The sequence below is a fragment of the Rissa tridactyla genome, chromosome 1 (genome assembly GCF_028500815.1).
Source record: "Rissa tridactyla isolate bRisTri1 chromosome 1, bRisTri1.patW.cur.20221130, whole genome shotgun sequence".
Lineage (NCBI taxonomy): Eukaryota > Metazoa > Chordata > Aves > Charadriiformes > Laridae > Rissa > Rissa tridactyla.
In genome coordinates, this window is record NC_071466.1 from 118,289,552 (window position 1) to 118,307,546 (window position 17,995).

The following is a 17,995-nucleotide window of genomic DNA, read 5'->3' on the forward strand; positions in this document are numbered from 1 at the left end:
CTCTGGATGGCACCCCTTCCCTCTACTGAATCAACTGCACCACTTAGCTCGGTGTCATCTGCAAAATTTCTAAGGCTGCACTCAATCCCACTGTCTATGTCATTAATAAATGTACTGAACAGTACTGGTCCCAGTATGGAACCCTGAGGGACACCACTTGTTGCTGATCTCCATTTGGACACTGAGCTGTTGACTGTAGCAGGATGCAGCCATCTAGCCACTTCCTTGTCCATCCATTAAATCCATCTCTCTCCAATTTAGAGGTAAGAATGTTGTAGGGGACCATATTAAAAACCTTACGGAAGTCCAAGTAGTTGACAGGTAGCTTGCTTCTGGTAAGCTTGGAGTGGCTCATCTTGCACTGTGTTTCCCAAGGACATAAGAGGTCATACCACCATTGCAAGTTACGCCTGGTGGGATCCCACTTGCCTGGAGGCTCCTTGCAGGCGGAGATCCAGCCACACTGGCTCTGTGCTCTTCTCTGGGCTCCTTCTGCAACTGGGAAATGTCGGAGGGTCCAGCCTACAGCAGGGAAGGAGTTAAGTGCTTGAGCAGCTGCCATCTATGAGGCACTGAATTCTTTCCCCATGCAATCCAGCAGCCAGTGTCAGGACAACGCTATATTTAGAAAGCTGATAAAGGTTTGGTGCCGACAGTTGTCCTGCCCCTTGATGAAGAAGCCACAGAGCAAGCGAGAGGGGGCAGCTGATTTCTTTCCCCGCAGCACCGTTCCCTGCCAGGTTTCCTGCCCTCTTCACTGGATTCCTTCACCGTTCCTCTGTCAGGGACCTCATCGGAGTCGTCCAGGCACAGGGGTAAGTGTCCTTTCCTCACTCTCCTGCCTCCCTGCTCGCTCTCCCGGCAGCGGCAGCCACTCCTCAGCCCCGCTGGTGGCACGCTGACGCCTGAGGCCAGCTGAGTTCTGCCTGAGTCCGGCTGCTGGGGCCTTTCAGAGCCGCCACCAGCTGTCGTGGGACGGAGAGGCAGGAGTCACTCTGGTTGGACCTGGGGAAGCGTCGGCTGCTGTGTTTCCATGCTCCCAACCGAGCTGTGGCCCCCTCGCTCTCCCGCGCCCAGGGCAGGCTCCCCACAAAGGATTACAAGGACAAAGTCCCAAGGCTTAAAGCACCTTCGGCCTTGAGCTTTTGGAGCGTTTCATTTTGGGGAGGCGAGGTCTCATGTTTCTTGCCCCCGACGCTCCTTCCAGTCCGGCTCTGGCTGTGTACAGCTCCTTCCAGCCTCCACGCAGGGGCTGAGCCGGCCAGGGAGGGGATAGAGTTTCTGCCCCCGCCACCCCTTCCTTCCTGGCCTTCCTGCACGCTTACTCACAGGCAAGAAGGGCATCAGCACTCGCTGGGCAGCAGCCAGGGAGCTGCACGAGGCCTGGGGAATGGCAGGCACCCTGGCAGAGAAGCCATTGTGGCCGGCTTGCGGCAAGGGCTGCTGGCAGGGTTGTGGGAGCAAAATGGGGGAACCCCTTCTGCTGTATCCCCCCCCTGCCACCACCACCTCCACGGCCAGGGGGATGGCCTCCTGCCCTGACCTCTCTAACGGCCCTCCCTCCTGCCGTGCTCCCCTTGTAGCGGATCCTCTCACAGCTGCCATGGCCAGCGGCAGAGATTCGGACAGCGAGCAGGCAGTGCCCGATGAGGAGGACGAGGGACCAGACGTGAAGGCCGTGCAGGCTCACTATCTCCGCAGCCCCTCACCCAGCCGGTGAGTATGCTTGCCGCCGGCGCTGCCATGGTGTGGTGGTGTGGTGGCTCGTGGTAGCACGTGGTGGATCAGTTTGCCTTTGCTCCTCTTCCACCGCCTACTCTCCGCACAGGCACTTGGATCAAGTGTGGAGCCCAGGGCTTCCCTCTCCGCCGTGAGGTGGGGGTTGGAGTGACAGCAGGGAGAGGGACCGCAGAGACAGGACTCCTGTGCTAATTAATCCATCCCGCTAAGTGTGTATGTGCACACGGGGTGGGGGTGGGGATAAATTGCAGAAGGCGTTACTATGGGGTGGTATCGTTGCTCTTCCCTGTCTCATCATCTCACGTCCACCCCTGTGATGAAACTTCTGATTCAGATTTCAACTCTCCAAATTCAGCCCCATCTTTCTGTCCATTATAAAGACCTGTGGAATTTTTTAAGTTGATATTAGCCTTTCCCAGCCCCATAAAGACTGAGGGTCTTTGGATTTGGGTTTGGTTCAGAGCCATCTTTAGCTACAGGTTTCAGGCACTGAACAGGAGGCTGTCACAGCACAAGCAGGAATTGAGTTACCTCAAGCAAAACAAGCACGATTAGATGTGTTTTCTCCTAATACAAGGTAAAATACAGCCTTTTGTACTCTTTTTTCCTAAAGCAAAGTGCTCTGCAGGGCTTTCTGTACACTTTAAAATGCTTTAGCTGAAGGCAGGGAGTAGGGATCGAGTTTGAAAAGAATGTACCGCAGTGGCCCTCAACAAGTAGGAAGTTATGAAATCTTTCCCATTAACTGTGGGGCACTGCAGAAAGATGAAGACAGAGTGCTTATTTCATTTAACTGCATGCATTAAAAAATTGTTTAGGAAGTTCGCTGGGCTCACATAAAGTAAAATTATGTATTGAACTTGGTAAATCACTCTCCTACAGCTCATCAGTCACGCAAAATGAACAGAAGTACCTCTCCAGTTTATTTCCCTTCCCTTCCCTTCCCTTCCCTTCCCTTCCCTTAATTTTTTTTCCCTTTTTTTCTTGCCGTAATGCGGAAAGCATTGATGAAAATGGCAAGGTCCTTCCCAAACAGAACAAGGCCCTTGAAGCATTCAAGCTTGGGCAGTTCTGCACCTGTGTGTTTCATGGATGCTTGGAGCAGCAACAGGTAAAATGTGTTGAGGCTGTGGTGGCAGATTATTGCCAACTGTTATCTTTTTATTGAGCTTGGAGGCAACCTTTACAGCAAAAGGAATCAAAGGCAGGGCATAACTGCAAATTTGTGTCAGCTCCTGTAAATGAGACTGAGACTCCCCTTGCTCATCTCATAAACTTTTTTGAAGAGACAGAAAAGGATTACTTTCAGTCACAGCTGACAAGTGCTGGAACCCAACTAAATGACCTAGATGAGCCCATTAAGTGGTTTCCAATGGCTGTGTCCTCCATTTTGATTCTGGAGAATGAAAGCAGTTTAGCTCTCCAGACACTTTGCTGCACCCTGACTGCACATTAATCACTATCCCTCTCCTACTTTACTTAAACAAAAACAAACAGCGTGATGCAAGTAATGCAAGCCTGCATTGCCAGATAGCTTCTGAGATGGCAGCAAACCTGTTCTAATGATCTGTACCATCTATTTGGAAGGAAATGTAGAGGGTGTGCATCAGGGAAAAAGCTCTATAAAATATTTTGTTAAGATGGTCTAAGTAAGAAGAGGAGATTTGCTTAGACTGTACAGGTGGACCCAGGTGGAAATACATTTGTTTTTAAGATTGTGGCCCTTTTTTTCCTTAACAAAAACTTACATAAATCATGCTGTGTGTCAGAGAACTCCCTTCAAAGGTGTTTGTGGGTTTCGTAGTTGTTTCTGACCTGCAGTTAGACAGCACTGTGTGAGTGGAGAGACTGACCACAGATTCATGCTGTGAGGTGACCAATGTACTGAGGGAGAGATTCACAGGCTTCCATCTTAATGCTTGCACTGCAGCTTGTGATAACTCAAAGGATGCTTGTAGGCAATCAGTTAACAGAAAAATAAAACCCATCAGTTTTCTGGCATAATCTCTTTTGAATTGCTCGATAAATTCTAGTTAGGACAATGCTTATGTCTGTCTGTCTAAGTGAGAGCTACTTGTGAGACTATGCCTTGTGATCCATCCCCCTCCCAGTCTCAAATGAGATACTGATCTTCTCTACCCAAAAACTCCTCCACCAGTCCGTTCTCTTGCACTCCCAGCCCACTGCAGCTCCTCTCCATGGGACCTGTCTACATCCTGCAAACACTGGGTACCAAGGCATATTTGAAGCCTGTAGTGCCATGCTGGCGAGCAGGGTGGGTGTGAGGGGTGGGAAGAGAGCTGGGGCTTCCTTCCTACCATCAAAGGATCCCTGCTTCTCCAGTTCCCTGCTGCGCTCTTCTGGAATGGGTAAAAAGGGCTAAAGTCCTGGCGATGGGATCCCAGTGGAGGGCATTTGCCTAATAGGCAGTGTGGTTGGTTGGCAGGTATTCAGTGATATCGGACACTGATACAGAGAGCATCTTCATGGAGCCAATCCATCTGTCATCTGCTGTGGCTGCCAAACAAATAATCAATGAAGGTAAGAGGAGGAAGGGTAAAAGAACTATGTAAATAATAGAGACTTGAGTTGCACTTTTTTTGCCTTTCTCATCCAGAGATCCTAAAATGACAAAAAAGCCTTTATGAGAAAACCCCACCTGCGGTAGAGGTGAAAACCACAGAAATAAGAATTTACAAAAACGTTTGGTGACTTTCTTTGAAGTGGTGCACTGACTCTGTGGCAGAACATGTATACCGCTGTGACAGACACAGTTTGATTGCTGGTTGCTTGCTGCAAGAAACTGAATAGACTAGACTAGACTAGAATATTTCAGTTGGAAGGGACCTGCAATGATCATCTAGTCCAACTGCCTGACCACTTAGGGCTGACCTAAAGCTAAAGCATGTTCTTAAGGGCGTCATCCAAATGCCTCCTAAACACTGACAGGGATGCGGCATCGACCACCTCTCTAAGAAGCCTGTGCCAGTGTTGGACCACCCTCTTGGTAAAGAAATGCTTCCTATGTCCAGTCTAAACCTCCCCTGGCGCAGCTTTGAACCATTCCCATGCGTCCTGTCACTGGATATCAGGGAGAAGAGATCAGTGCCTCCCTCTCCAAGTCCCCTCCTCAGGAAGCTGGAGAGAGTGACTGCATTCTTCTGGGGCTAGAATGAGCGTGCCCTTAACTCCCAAGCCTTTGGCCAGTGTGGGTCTCTGGACCGAGAGGACAGTGCAATATGCTCCTCCCGTTACTAACTATCTTGGGCCTATTAGGTAAGCATGTACACGCACACATTGCAGACAGGACAGTGTGATGTTACTGGGAAAAAAAGCAAGCCACAAGGCTTGTGCCAGGAACAAAGAATGACAGGTCATATATTTGCATTGTTTTTACATGCTTTTAGTTACAATGTCAGTTTATTCCAGAACTGAAGACAAAGGACACCAAGGTAGATTCAGTGTGTCCCAGGATGTTAGAGTCCGCGCAGCAGCTGATGGTGGAAGACCTGTACAACCGAGTTAAGGAAAAGATTGATGACACCAGCTTGTTTAACACACCATGTGTGATGGACTTGCAGAGGGCACTTGTGAAGGACAGGCTGGAGACCCCCAGGGATGCTGTGGATGAAGTCTGGCCTAATGTCTTCATAGCAGAAAAGTGAGTGTCAGCTTTTGTCATCAAGTTGCACAAGACTCCCAGTGAAGGGTCAGATGGAACCATTGAAGGCATAACATGTGTTACGTGCATCTAATACTTTTCTTCCCTAGAGAGCCCCAAAGTGTTTTTCAGAATATGCTCACAAAGATCTCCGTGCACTATTCTTCTGGAATAGAATCAGCAGCTTTCCTATGCTATTTTGATGCTTCAACAATTTAGGAGAGGAAAAGGCAAATGAGCCCAAATTACACTGTTCTGATTGAAATTTGGCCCTGAAATTGGGACTAAAGTCTTTGTTATGTAAAGGAGAGTTAAAAAAGAAATGCCGTGGCAAATATCGAGTGGAAATGGTTTGGTCTTCTGTACCACGGCTTGGCTGTTGGAGACACCTGTACAAGTAACCAGGCAGAATAACAAGGGGATGTAGTGTAAAGCATCAATTACGGAGTGATAAAAATTGAGAAATAAGTAAACAGCCTGAACCTAGGATGGCAGGATGAGTTTAAAATCAAGCTGGAGTGGAAACGAGCATGCAGCTCTACTGGTGACTGCAGGTTTCTCATTTTCTTTTCCCAGTGAGTATTGGAAAGAAATACCTGTAGAACTCTCAAAGGACATTAAGGTCTGAGCGGAGCCGTGTGTTTGATGAGTAACACAGACTAGGAGCTCGGTAGACCTTGTAGCAGACAACTCCTTTCCTACCCAGTATAGGAGCAATGATATCTAACTTTTTTTTTTTTCTTTTCTGAAGAAGTGTCGCAGTGAACAAAAGTCGTTTGAAGAGACTGGGGATCACGCATGTCTTGAATGCAGCTCATGGTACAGGTGTATACACAGGACCAGGTTTCTACAATGGTCTGAATATCCAATACCTGGGCATTGAAGTGGATGATTTTCCAGATATGGATATCTCCAAACACTTCCGCCCAGCTGCAGAGTTCCTTGACGAAGCACTACTGACTTACAGGGGTAAGAAGACAAGATTAAAGTGGTTCCAGAATGCTTGGGAATTAATGGGTGGAAGCATTACTCTGATAAACAGCTGATGCCATTATTTGTAACTGGGTAGAAGGCAGATACTTGGTTCTCTGCATACAGTTACGGTGGGCACTTGCCCACTCTTGCCCGTGCCTCATTCAAAACAGGAGGGGGCTAGCTAGTGAGAGAAGGCAGCCCAGCAGCCCCCGCTGCAAGCCCCATGTCTTTGGACTCAAACTGTCTGTGAGCCACCTCCCTCAGCTGCTTTGAAAGTACCCTACTATTGCAAAGAAGTGAAGCCCTCCTCCAATAAATATGTATTTTTTTATTTTGATATTATATAATACCATATATATTGATATATTCCTGTACACTTTGAGTTGCAGTTTTGCCAGGATGCTTACTACAAAAGAACAGGCTGATTTACTAGAACAGTCCAAACAGCTGGATTGAAACCCTGGATGTGTACACCCAGGCTTCTGTATAATTTGCCGGACTCCAATTCCATGGCAACTGTTATTCTGTGGACCTCCAGTGCACACTGGTCAATTTGTTGCAGCTTCAGTGGACAGTTTGAAAAATATCTTTATGGAATTCAATATGAAAACGAACATCACAATCAGTGATATCACTGATATTCTTCATATCTGTATTCAATGCATACGATTTTTGTAGAGAGGCAACAGGTTACCTCCTAGTAGAAGTGACAGTAAGAAAAGTGAGAAGTTTTGTTAGTACACAAGAAAAGTTGAGCCAACAGCTGACCAACACCACCACAAGGAGGGACACTACCCATCTGTGTTCTTCCTCATAACTCCCATTGCTGCCCTTGGCATAGTACATTCAATGTGCTCGCAATACATGGCTCGCATTCATCAATCCTTCAACTCACTAACCCAGCAAAAATGACAGCCCAGCGGGGAAGAGATGGTTTTCCATCGGGTTAGTGAGCTGAACTGGCTCGTTAAAGGGCCCGGTGAGTACCAGAGCCCACACAGGAAAGGATGCACAGAGACAGAGGAACCTTGAAAGCAAGCAGAGGAATGAGATCTCCCCCTTTTGGTGAGCTGTTAGATAGGCTTTACTGGCTGTTAAAACACTTGTAAAGCAACCGAGACTTTTGATACTAAGAAAGGTGTAAAAGACATTTCAGGATTGTAGGAATAGGTATATTGGGTAAATACTTGCAGTAACATATCAGCAATGAGAAAGATGGTGTTTAATCTGGCTTCATCAAGTTTCAGTGCAAACAGTTTGGTTAAACTGGATTTTATCACACATTTAGAAACAGTAATTTCAGTTATTTGCAAGCTAGCAAAGCCTCATTTGTGCGCTTTTCATATTTAAAAGCTTTTATTTAACTGTAATTTGACATAAAAGTAACTCTCAAAAAATTCTTCTGTGCTAAAGATGTGATTTCTGTGTAAATGACATGAAATAAAGCAGATCCTCAGCTGCGATTCTAGCTCTTGCAGTCACTGTTCACAGAATGGTGGGTCCCAGTAGTTTGAAGCAGCTGTATCAGTTTGTCAGAGTCAAAATCAGCTCTCTTCTGCTAGTTGCTTGGTTCTGCTGTTGAGATATACTATGACTCTGTCCTCCAGCCAGCCTACGTGTAACTGAGCGTACCTTGCAAAGCAGCAGATTTGGATTCTGGCAAAAATATAATTAAATTACTATAAAATTGTATTTAAGCCCTATAGTGTGGCTTATAAAAAAGTAAGTTATTTGCTTATCCTCCCAGTACCTTCCTGGAGGCTAATGCTAATATCTCCCTTTTTACATATGGGGAAACTGAAGCATGGAAAGCTTAAATGTCTTACCCTAAGTCAGACAGCAAAGTCAAGAATACTGTATCACTTGTCTTTCTAACGCCTGTTATAAGCTTTTTGATTATTTGGGGAAGTGAACTGTATAGGTGAAAATATAAATATTATTTAGATTGCTTTAAAATGTGCCTGCCCACAGCTTTTTAAACTAATGTGCTTTTTATTCATATGTATCTAGATTTTTATTAAGATAAAGCTAACAGATATTTATTATTGTTTTCAGTCACTGAAACATATAATCTGTCTAATTTTTAACACTATTCAGAGAATGCTTTTGTGCTCCATATCAGAGCAACCTCTCTATGGTATTGCAAATAGCTGATTACTTTTATATTCAATATCTGTAGGCAAAATTCTTGTCAGCAGTGAAATGGGAATCAGTCGCTCAGCTGTCCTGGTGGCTGCTTACCTGATGATCTACCACCATATGACTGTTCTGGAGGCGCTGATGACTCTGAGAAAGAAGCGTGCCATTTACCCCAACGATGGCTTTCTGAAACAGCTAAGGGAGCTCAATGAGCAATTGTTGGAGGAACGAGAGTTGGAGCACACCGGAGACGAAGAAGTCACTCCTAGTCAAAGTCCTGTTGTCCGTGCAGGGACTTCTTCCCGGCTGTCTGGAGTTGGGGACTCAGAAAGCATCATGGGAGCCAAAGCCCACTCCATCACAGTAGAAGAGGAGACCAGCAGCCTGCTGGGTAGTCTTATGAGCTCGTCATCAGTGGAAAAAAATAGCTGGGTTTCCAAACACTCCACCCTCATCAGTGAGGAGGAAGAGGAACAGTTGTATAAGGAATGGAGGAAGAAACAAGGCCTGCCTGCAAAAGAACCAGGAGTCAACCATGGAAGAACATCTCCAAAGCTTCTGGATCAGGAAGGGGAACAATCTGAGGAGGATGTAGAACAGAGGATCCATGACTGGCAGTGCAGAAATGAGAAATACCAAATGGAGGGTCCACCCAGGGAGGAGGATGGCAATTCCAGCATGGGAGGAAGACCTTACCCATCAGGTGAATTCAGTGATGTTGACAGTGTGAGCAGCTTTGAGATCCGAACCCTAAAACAACAGCTGGAAGCCAGTAGCTTCAGCAGGATGAGGAGGAGCCGCACAGGCTCTACGTCTTCAGAGAGTACTTGGGACATGTGGAACCAGAGGCTTCTAGAGATTGAGAAGGAAGCTGCTCAGAGGTATCATTCTAAGAATAAAAATTGTGGGGAGAGACGATCCCCAGAAACAGGAAGAGAGGAGAGGGATGTCGATGAGGAGAGCGTGTTTTCAGACAGTAGCTCCTTTTACAATTTCTGCCAAAAGAACAAAGACAAGCTGACTCCTCTAGAAAGGTGGAAGGTCAAGAGGATCCAGTTTGGCTTTCACAAGAAGGATTTAGAACCATCATCATCTTCTGCACCATCTCCAGCAGAAGATGGCAGCCAGGCAGGTGAGGAGGGGACAGAAGGGAAAAGTTTGTCAGATATTAACCTGACTGCTTACCAGGCTTGGAAAATGAAGCGGCAGAAGAAGGTGGGCAGTGAAAGCAAGGAGGAATTTGTGGAGTTTGCCAAAAGTGAGGATTCTGCTTCAGCTAAAAAGAAGCAGAGGCGTGTAGAGCTCCTTGAACGTTCAAAGAAAATTTTAGAAGAAAGCCAGTCCATGTGCAGCTGGGAGACAGACAGTATGATGAGTGGGAGTATCCCACTGTCAGCTTTCTGGCCCTCTGCACCTTCTGCAAGTGGTGCTGAGGACGCAGCTTCTGCACTGAGCATGCAGACAAACCATTCATCTTTATCACAGGCCAGGAGCAGCACAGGGGCAATGCAGCCTCAGATACCCCTTCCCAGTCTCCCAGTTGGCCCAGGTGACACAATATCCATGGCAAGCATTCAGAACTGGATTGCTAACGTGGTCAGTGAAACCATTGCTCAAAAGCAAAATGAGATCATGATGCTGTCCCGTCCATCGTCTGCAATGGCCTCCAGCGTAACGTCAGGAGACCTTGGCAGGCGTGTAGATGATGATAAGGTTTCTCTTCTCAGTGGCCAGAGTGGTTCAACTCTTGCTACCTCTCAGGTTCGCCAACAGGACATGCACAGGGCTGAGTCTCAGTCTGTCCTGTCTTGCAATACCTCAGTGAGCGCGAGATCAGAAGGGACTAGTTCAAACATGAAGACAACACAGACAAGCAAGCCACTGTACAGCCTCTTTGCTGATGATATTGACCTGAAGAAACTCAGTAGGAAGGAGAAGGAGATGCAAATGGAAATGAGAGAGAAAATGACAGATTATCAAGTTGAAAAAGTGATCAGAGACAATAAACGCAGCACTTTATTTAAAAAAAAGGTGACCAAAGGAGAGGAAAATGAAATAGAAGATGACAGAGAGAGTACAACAAACAGTCACAGGCGCACCTTGCAAGCACATCTTGACAGAACTGATACAGTCTTTGATCTGTCCAGTCAACCTGCAAACACAGGTGTACCAAAGTCAGAGACAGAAACTGATATTACCAAGTGGCTCAGTGGCCTGAAAGCAGAGAGAGAACCACCGTCATATTATGATCAAAGTGAGAAGGCTAGAGAGAAATATAGCAGATCATCCAAAGTTAGAGAGATGGATTCTGAAACATCCAGCTACAGATTCTCCAGATCCCAAAGAGAAGAGCTAGACAGCTGTTCTTCCTATGAGTCAAAAGGAGATTCACTGAGAACCATGTCAAGATTTTCCTCTGCTTCTGCAAAAGAGGACAAAAAGATGTATAAGTTCACAAGGTCAAGGGTCAGCGAGACAAGAAGTTCCAGCGAAAAGAGCCCAGACCTGCATGTTTTCAGCCGAACACCTGAACCATCCTTTGACTCTGAATCCCCTGAACCATCTACACAGAGTAGAGTTAGATCTCATCATGTGGAGGCGTGTGAAGAGGAGGCCAAGTCAGACATGTCAGAATTTGGAGCTAAGAGAAAGTTCACCCAGAGCTTTTCGAAGTCTGAAGAGGATGGAAAGAAGGAGGCAAAAGTGCAACAAAGTGAAGAAAGATTTGCATCTAGACAGATCTCTCAGTTCAGGCGAAGCACACGTAAAGAAGAGGAAGAAGAGATGGATGATGATGCCATTATTGCTGCTTGGAGAAGCCGACTAGAAGAAACTACAGCAAAGCTCCGGCGGCGAAGGGAAGAGTGACCAAGATCAGATTATAGGAACACAAGCAGAGCCACGGAGTCCCCGAATCATTCATCATTATATTTCTGATAATCCTTTGTGGTTTGTAGGGCATTTCCTGCAGATAGTTCTCTTCTTAATCAAAAGCGATAAAGGGAAGAGGTCAAGTTTTGGAAGTGTTTGTGGTTTGTCAGAAAGAAGATGCTAGTATTAAATGATCAATGTAGGTAGGAACACAATGTTAGAAGCCATTAGGAGCCAGACGATGTTTCAGCAGCAAAAGCAAGTAATGGTGGCACCTCAATTCAAAAGACCAATCACATCCCATTTTGGTTATTTCAATTTCCTAGTCTCGTTAAAGACTGGACATATTTTTTCTAGGATCTTTTTGATCATAAATGGAAGAAGCCAACAGCCTTTTCTAGGAACCTGAAGAATGTTCCTCTCTTAATCAATTTTTACTTTATACCACCGAGAAGCTATTGCCAGGTAGGTTACATTTGCTGCAACAGTCTTATGAATGTCTACAGAAATACGACAGTTCAGGGGAATACATGTACTGTTTTACTTCACTAAGTAGCAGAAGCAAAGTGAAATACTAGAAAAAAGAAGATGCCTCCTTCTTTTTAGAAGTTCAATGCAGTAATGAATGTACTCCTGTGGTACCATTGTTTTCTATTAGATGGAGTCATCTCTGCTCCAGTATGGTCGATTCCTGCTAATGACTGTGGGTCAATAAAGGAAAAATGCAGTAATATTAACAGCCATCTAAAAATGATGTTCTGATGTAGTTAAAGAGATGGAGTTAGGGTTAGGATTAGTGTTAGGTTAGGCTGGGTTTCTGAAGTACTGACTTAAGTTTGTTTTATGTATGCAGCTCAGCTCAGTCTGTGCTTTTATGTCTGTAGTCGGATTGTCATGTATTAATTTTCAACATGATGGCCTTAAAAGAAGAGTGATACACAAACTGACCTCATAATAAAGTGATGTATAACTAAAGCGTTGGTATAAGGCACCATGCATCTAAGGACAAGTTGTGTGTCTGTTGAATGTGGTACTTGGAAGCTCATTTTTAGGAGATGGTAGGTTTAGTTGGCGTGTTACAGGTGGGGTGTTGTTTGTATGAGGAGCTACAGAGCCCACTTTTCAGAGTGCGTGGAAGGAGCACAGTCTCCCTGTTAACTGAGTACACCAAGTAAAGAGCCTCAGGTCTTTCCATGCCCTGCAGAGCCTTGTGGGCTTGTGTGACATGACCTGCCAGGCCTGCCACAGCATCACTTGTGTGGCTCGTATGACACTGTGTCTTTGACGCATCAAAGCACCCAACTCTTTGTCACCAGTCAACATCCTCCGCCTCTCCCTTATAAACACCTAGGCCAGTTTCTCCTGATTTCTGTTCTGGAATTATCTGTTCCCTCTTCCGTACAGACTGTATTTTGAAACAACAAAAACCTCTGGCAGAGCTGAGTATAAAACAACAATGGGGGGATGATGCAGTATTGCTCTCTCACAGGAAGTTTTATCTTTCTTTTTCTTGTCATCTCTTCTCCCTCCCACTGCGATGCTTAAAGCTCGCTATTACTATTATGCTAGTACCTCTCCCTATTTTAATTGTATAATATAGACACTAAGCTCCACAGGGCAAGGGCCTGGTCTTTGTCCTTGTCTGTATGACGCCACGCACATCAGCAATGCTATCTAAATAATGGTTACTGATAACAAAATGCAGCAGCCAATTTTCCTAAACTTAGAATCAATTCTCTCAACTATAACTCACTGATTAGACATTATCCCTGCTTCTCTGAAGATAAAGATGACTCTTTCTGACAGCCAGGACTAGGGCAAATTATAGCTACTTATTGTTAGGTGAATGGAGTCTCAAAATCAGGTGATTGAACAATAACAGGGGTAGAAAAATAAGAGAAAGAACATATTTTACTTGTGTGGGGTTTTTTTTGAGTAAACTCAGATTACATTTCTGAAGTACATAACGAACATGGTCTTCTTAATGTTTCAGGCATCCAGAACTGCTGTAAGGCTTATAATGCATGTAATGCACTTCTACTAAAATATAATATCTAATACACTGCATCCCTTGTTTCTGCATACTGCTGTGAGTTGTGTTTTTTTAAAGTAGTGGAATTCCAGGCTTTGATCCACATTCTGAGATTTTATACTGAATTTCTGCAGCATGTGTTAGGATAGGCATTTTCCTCTTCATCCCTGGTAAAGTGGCTGTGTGGAAAACAACTCTGCATATACATATTTGGAGCTTGCTTTAATTTCAGTCTAGAGAAGGTCTTAAGTTTCGATAGATCAAAGTGGAAGTGTGCAATACCTTCTGGCACTGAATTTACTTTTTTATCAAAGGCTGGTTCCCTCTGAAAAATCTCGCTCCGGCTTCCTATGGCTGGCTGCTGTTCTCAATAGAAATGTCTGTCCTCTGCAGTACTGTAGGGGGCATCTTACACTGTGAAAGATGAGCATTATATGATGTAGTAATTGGTTTCATTTTCCACTGTACGGCACAGCCTTTGTTTGGGTAGCATTTTGATTTAAACAGTAATCTAGGTCTGCCGCACAAATAAATTATTCAAGACCGAGGGGCAAGAATATGGTTCTATAACAAGCCTGAGCCAAAGCATCCTGATAGTGAGTTTTGACCCTTCTGGGAAAGGGTTAAGTGGGTTCTGCTGACTCACTGAGGTAGGTGGCTTATTAGTTCACTTGTGTAAAAGGGAGATAAAAATGGTTTGCTGGGGAGAGGCCATCTAAGATGCTGGCTGAGCAGTCATGAGGGAGTAGCCTTAGAAATAGCTGAACTTTATTTTCTTATTGCTTATATCCTTGTTAATAAAGCCAAACCCCCAAAGCAATAAGGGGGTGGGGATCATTTTGGACTTCATTCAGTGTACGGCCAGTGCTTGAAAGCGAGATGGGAAAGGCTCCAGCTCACAGGTATAAATTACATGAAACAGTGACATAAAGACCTTGCATGGTGAAAATATTAAAGCATTCAGTCATAAGACCAATAACCAAGAGAGACAGAAACGGAGAGGTTGAAGGCAGGCTAGAAAGTCAGGTTTTAAGATGAGAATTTAGAAGGAGATAGGGAATCGGTGAAAGGGGAGAGGTCTGCACAGATTGTTTCAGGTGACCAGAGCTGCAGAGTGAATGGTTTTTCAGCAATGACTGGTCTGACACTAGATTAAAAGAGTAGGTAAGTATCCATATTTATCTAGGAAGGATTTTTCAGCAAAGATGCGCCGGGACTGATATTTTTGCTCAGCTTCAGTTGCTGCAGGAGAGGTTTTTTTGGCATTCTATAGTGGAAGGTGAAAGTGCAAGGAGCATCCATACAGTCAGTTAAGAATATAAACACAGGAACATCAGAAAGGCTGTATGGGGTCAGACCAAAGGTCTGTCTGGCTCAATATCCTGTCTCTGACAGAGAACAACAGTGAATACCTAGGGAAGAATATAAGAGCAGTGATATAAATGATATTTCCCCAGCATGATCTTCCAGCTTCTAATCATTTGCAACTCAAGGACTTCCTAAGCCAAATGTGATATTTTTGTATTTAATAGCCCTGGATGGATTTTCCTTCTGTGGAGGTGCCTAGTCATTTCTGAGTTATAGCCATTATAGCCTCGTACCCGCTAGCCTCTGTGATCTCTTGTGGCAAGAACTCCCACGACTTACTCTACACTGAATGCTAAGCCATCTCCTTTTTGTCTGTCCTGAACCCGCTGCCCGCTAGCCTCATTTGATGCCAAGATAATCTCTAGTCAGTATCCACATGCCCCACAAGATTTTAACCACCTCTATCGTTTACGCCCCATCCTTAGCTCTCCATTTTTCAGCCCGAGTTACTCATTCCTATATGGGAGCTGCTCCGTGTCTCTGATTATCCTGGCTGTTCTTCTGCGTACCCTTCCCAGTTCTGCTTTGTTGTGTTTGAGATGAGGGACCAAATCCTCACACAGAATTCAGGGTGCAGGTGCAGCAAAGATTTATCCTGTGGTGGCATAATGACCTTCCTTATTCTGTTCTTTCTTCCTTCCCCATTAACTCCTAACAGCTTGCATGCTTTTTTGGCCATTTCTGAGCACCAAGGGGACATTTTCATGGAACTGTTTCTTATATCCACAAAATCTTTTTGCTGAATGGCAATGGTCTGATCCAAGATCTTCATTTCATATGTTAAGTTTTTTTATGTGTAATGCTTTACATTTATTAGCCTTGAATTTCGTCTGCCATCTTAGTGCTCGGACTCTCAGTCTCATTGAGTCCTTCTGCATTTTTTCACAGCTGGCCTCTCATTTCTACTGTTCCCTTCATGTCCTTTGAACAATGTAGAAACTCAGAGCATGTGGGAAGCAAAGACGTTAAGGAGGGATACATGAGAGAGAAACCCATTTGATGTTGGTTTGAGTGAAGTAAGAAGTAAGAAAGTGACAAAGCTGGAAAGCTAGGAGATAAGAAGTGTTCAAAAAGAGATCTGAGACAACAGGCAAATTAAGAAGGGGACCTACACTGGATGGAGACAGTAAGATATCTACATAATCCAAAGAGGCTAATGCTAAATATTAATTTGTTTAGATGTATAAAAATCTGGGGAAAGGTTAAGGGGCAACATCTGTGTGATGGAAGGAGATTTACAGAAATTACATAAATTTGTGAGAAATGGAAAGGGTGACGGACATTAGTGGAACATAGATGATAAAATGACATCTATGCTAGACTGGGAATTCAAAGTGGCAGAAGCAAGTTTGGAAGGAAGCGGAAATGTGCCAGAAATAAGTTATTCCTAGTGTAACAGCTGCATTCTGCGTGGCAGTGCTCTTAGGTGTGGGGCCATGGCCCATTTCCCTCCCTCCAGGATTTCCAGGGCAATTTGATTTATTGCATGTGTCACTAGTTTAGACTGGATAATTTTAAAAGGAGTTTAGCACCATTTCCTTCTTTTACAGCTCCTTGAGAAATGCTTACACATTAGCTGTAGTGGAGACATAGGTGAATTATGAGACAAAAAGTTTTACTTGGGGATGGTTATATTGCATCGCCTGCCTTTCCTTAAAGGGTTTAGCTGGAATACATTCAATATAGACATCATAACATGAAAACACAGTATGCATGACGTTCCTAAATATAGACAATCCAACAGAGATACAGAAAGCATGTGATTAATATAGTCGAGGGCTTGGAAACAGACACCGCAGGCTCCTGTACTCCAGCAAAATCTCTTTGAAAGCTACCTGCCTATTCTATGGCATTTCACTTGTCACTTAGAAAAATGAAAGTGGGTTAAGTCTCTGGCTGTTCTAATTGTGAAGAAAACTTCCAAAATTGGAACTATGTGTTACAAACAAACAGTTCTCTAGAGAGGTGGGACAATAGCTCTAAATGGTAGGTGAATTGCCCCAGTCATCTCAGCAAGGCGCTAATTGATTTGCCCAGGAGTAATAATTTAAATGCCAATAAGATTTTTTACATTATTCTTCTTCATGTAAAAAATGGAGAGAGGTTCAAAGTACATGTATTTAGGTTGTATACTGTCAATACTAGCTTAATCTACTTAAATTAACACCCTGTCATTTTGGCTACCCCTAGGAACAGGAATTTTTTGGACATGGAAGAATCCTATCTTTTTTTTTTTCCTTCCTAGCCTGCCTTTTGTTCTTTGGTACATTTCAACGTATTCAGGAGCTGACTGTATGTTGCTTCCATCTGTCACCTTGTTACAACCATTCAGTAGCTTCTGAGTGTGGTGTTTTCCTGTGACTGCTCTTCCCTTCCACAGGGTGCACACACATAAGCACACACACACATACAGGGAAAACATTACTTGTGACTTATGAAAGTAGGAAACGATATGAATTCAGGTCTTCCCAGGACCAACAGGTTAAAGTAAATGTTGGGACGTCTATACCAAGCTACCCAGGTGCGGCAATGCGAAAACAGTCTTACAGAGCAGGAGAAGGTACATCCTGCCTGTGCTTTGAACCTTCCCCTCTGAACTGCATTTCAAAGATTTTTATTTGCATGTATCTTTAAAATAGACAAATTTAATCCTTACACGAGAGTGTAACTGCTTCCACATATGATTCATACTTGCAGGCAATTTGGATTAGTTTTAGTTAAGATATGTATGCCCTGGAAGACACAAGCAGGTACATGCATATAAACTAGCTTCATTGTTAACTGGAGAGAACAATGTCTCTACATAATCAATCAATCAATCACTTATTTTTTTTCTAGTGCACCCTTCATGCCAACATGCCTGAATGCTTTATGGTCATTAAATTAAATCAAAGAACACACCACAGAATGAACAAGGCCAGATCAATAAATCTTAAAACCTGATTCAAGCTTACCAAGGACTCTGCACAAGTAACCATGAAAGGAAGGATGGCTCCAGTCAGAAGGGCATGTGTGCGGGCATAAAACTGAACCAAGACGTAGGTGATACTAGATAGAAGACAGAAACGTTTAAAGGAACTGATCATTTTTATAGCATCACCCAGCTACCAACAGCATCTACCTGGAGCTCAACGCCTTAAGAGTCTTTGGACTTCTGAGTGATACTAGAAAATAACCATGGTGGCAAGAACTGTTTACAGCTGGCCAGA

The 17,995-nt window shown here is 44.4% G+C and overlaps 1 protein-coding gene across 1 annotated transcript; it reads left to right on the forward strand.

Moving 5' to 3' along the window:
* The first annotated feature begins 622 nt into the window (after nucleotides 1–622).
* Nucleotides 623–13,468, forward strand: STYXL2 (serine/threonine/tyrosine interacting like 2). Its single transcript, XM_054185346.1, has 6 exons — nucleotides 623–815; nucleotides 1,584–1,716; nucleotides 4,187–4,281; nucleotides 5,170–5,401; nucleotides 6,153–6,370; nucleotides 8,556–13,468. Exons 2-6 carry the CDS (start codon nucleotides 1,604–1,606, stop codon nucleotides 11,381–11,383), a joined length of 3,486 nt encoding a protein of 1,161 aa, XP_054041321.1. The 5' UTR covers nucleotides 623–815; nucleotides 1,584–1,603; the 3' UTR covers nucleotides 11,384–13,468.
* Nucleotides 13,469–17,995: the final 4,527 nt, after the last annotated feature.

Coding starts and splice junctions, on each gene's coding strand:
- STYXL2 (XM_054185346.1), top strand. CDS start 1,604: ATGGCCAGCGGCAGAGATTCGGACAGCGAGCAGGCAGTGCCCGATGAG. Junction 1,717..4,186: donor CGCAGCCCCTCACCCAGCCG/GTGAGTATGCTT, acceptor GTTGGTTGGCAG/GTATTCAGTGATATCGGACA. Junction 6,371..8,555: donor AGCACTACTGACTTACAGGG/GTAAGAAGACAA, acceptor CAATATCTGTAG/GCAAAATTCTTGTCAGCAGT.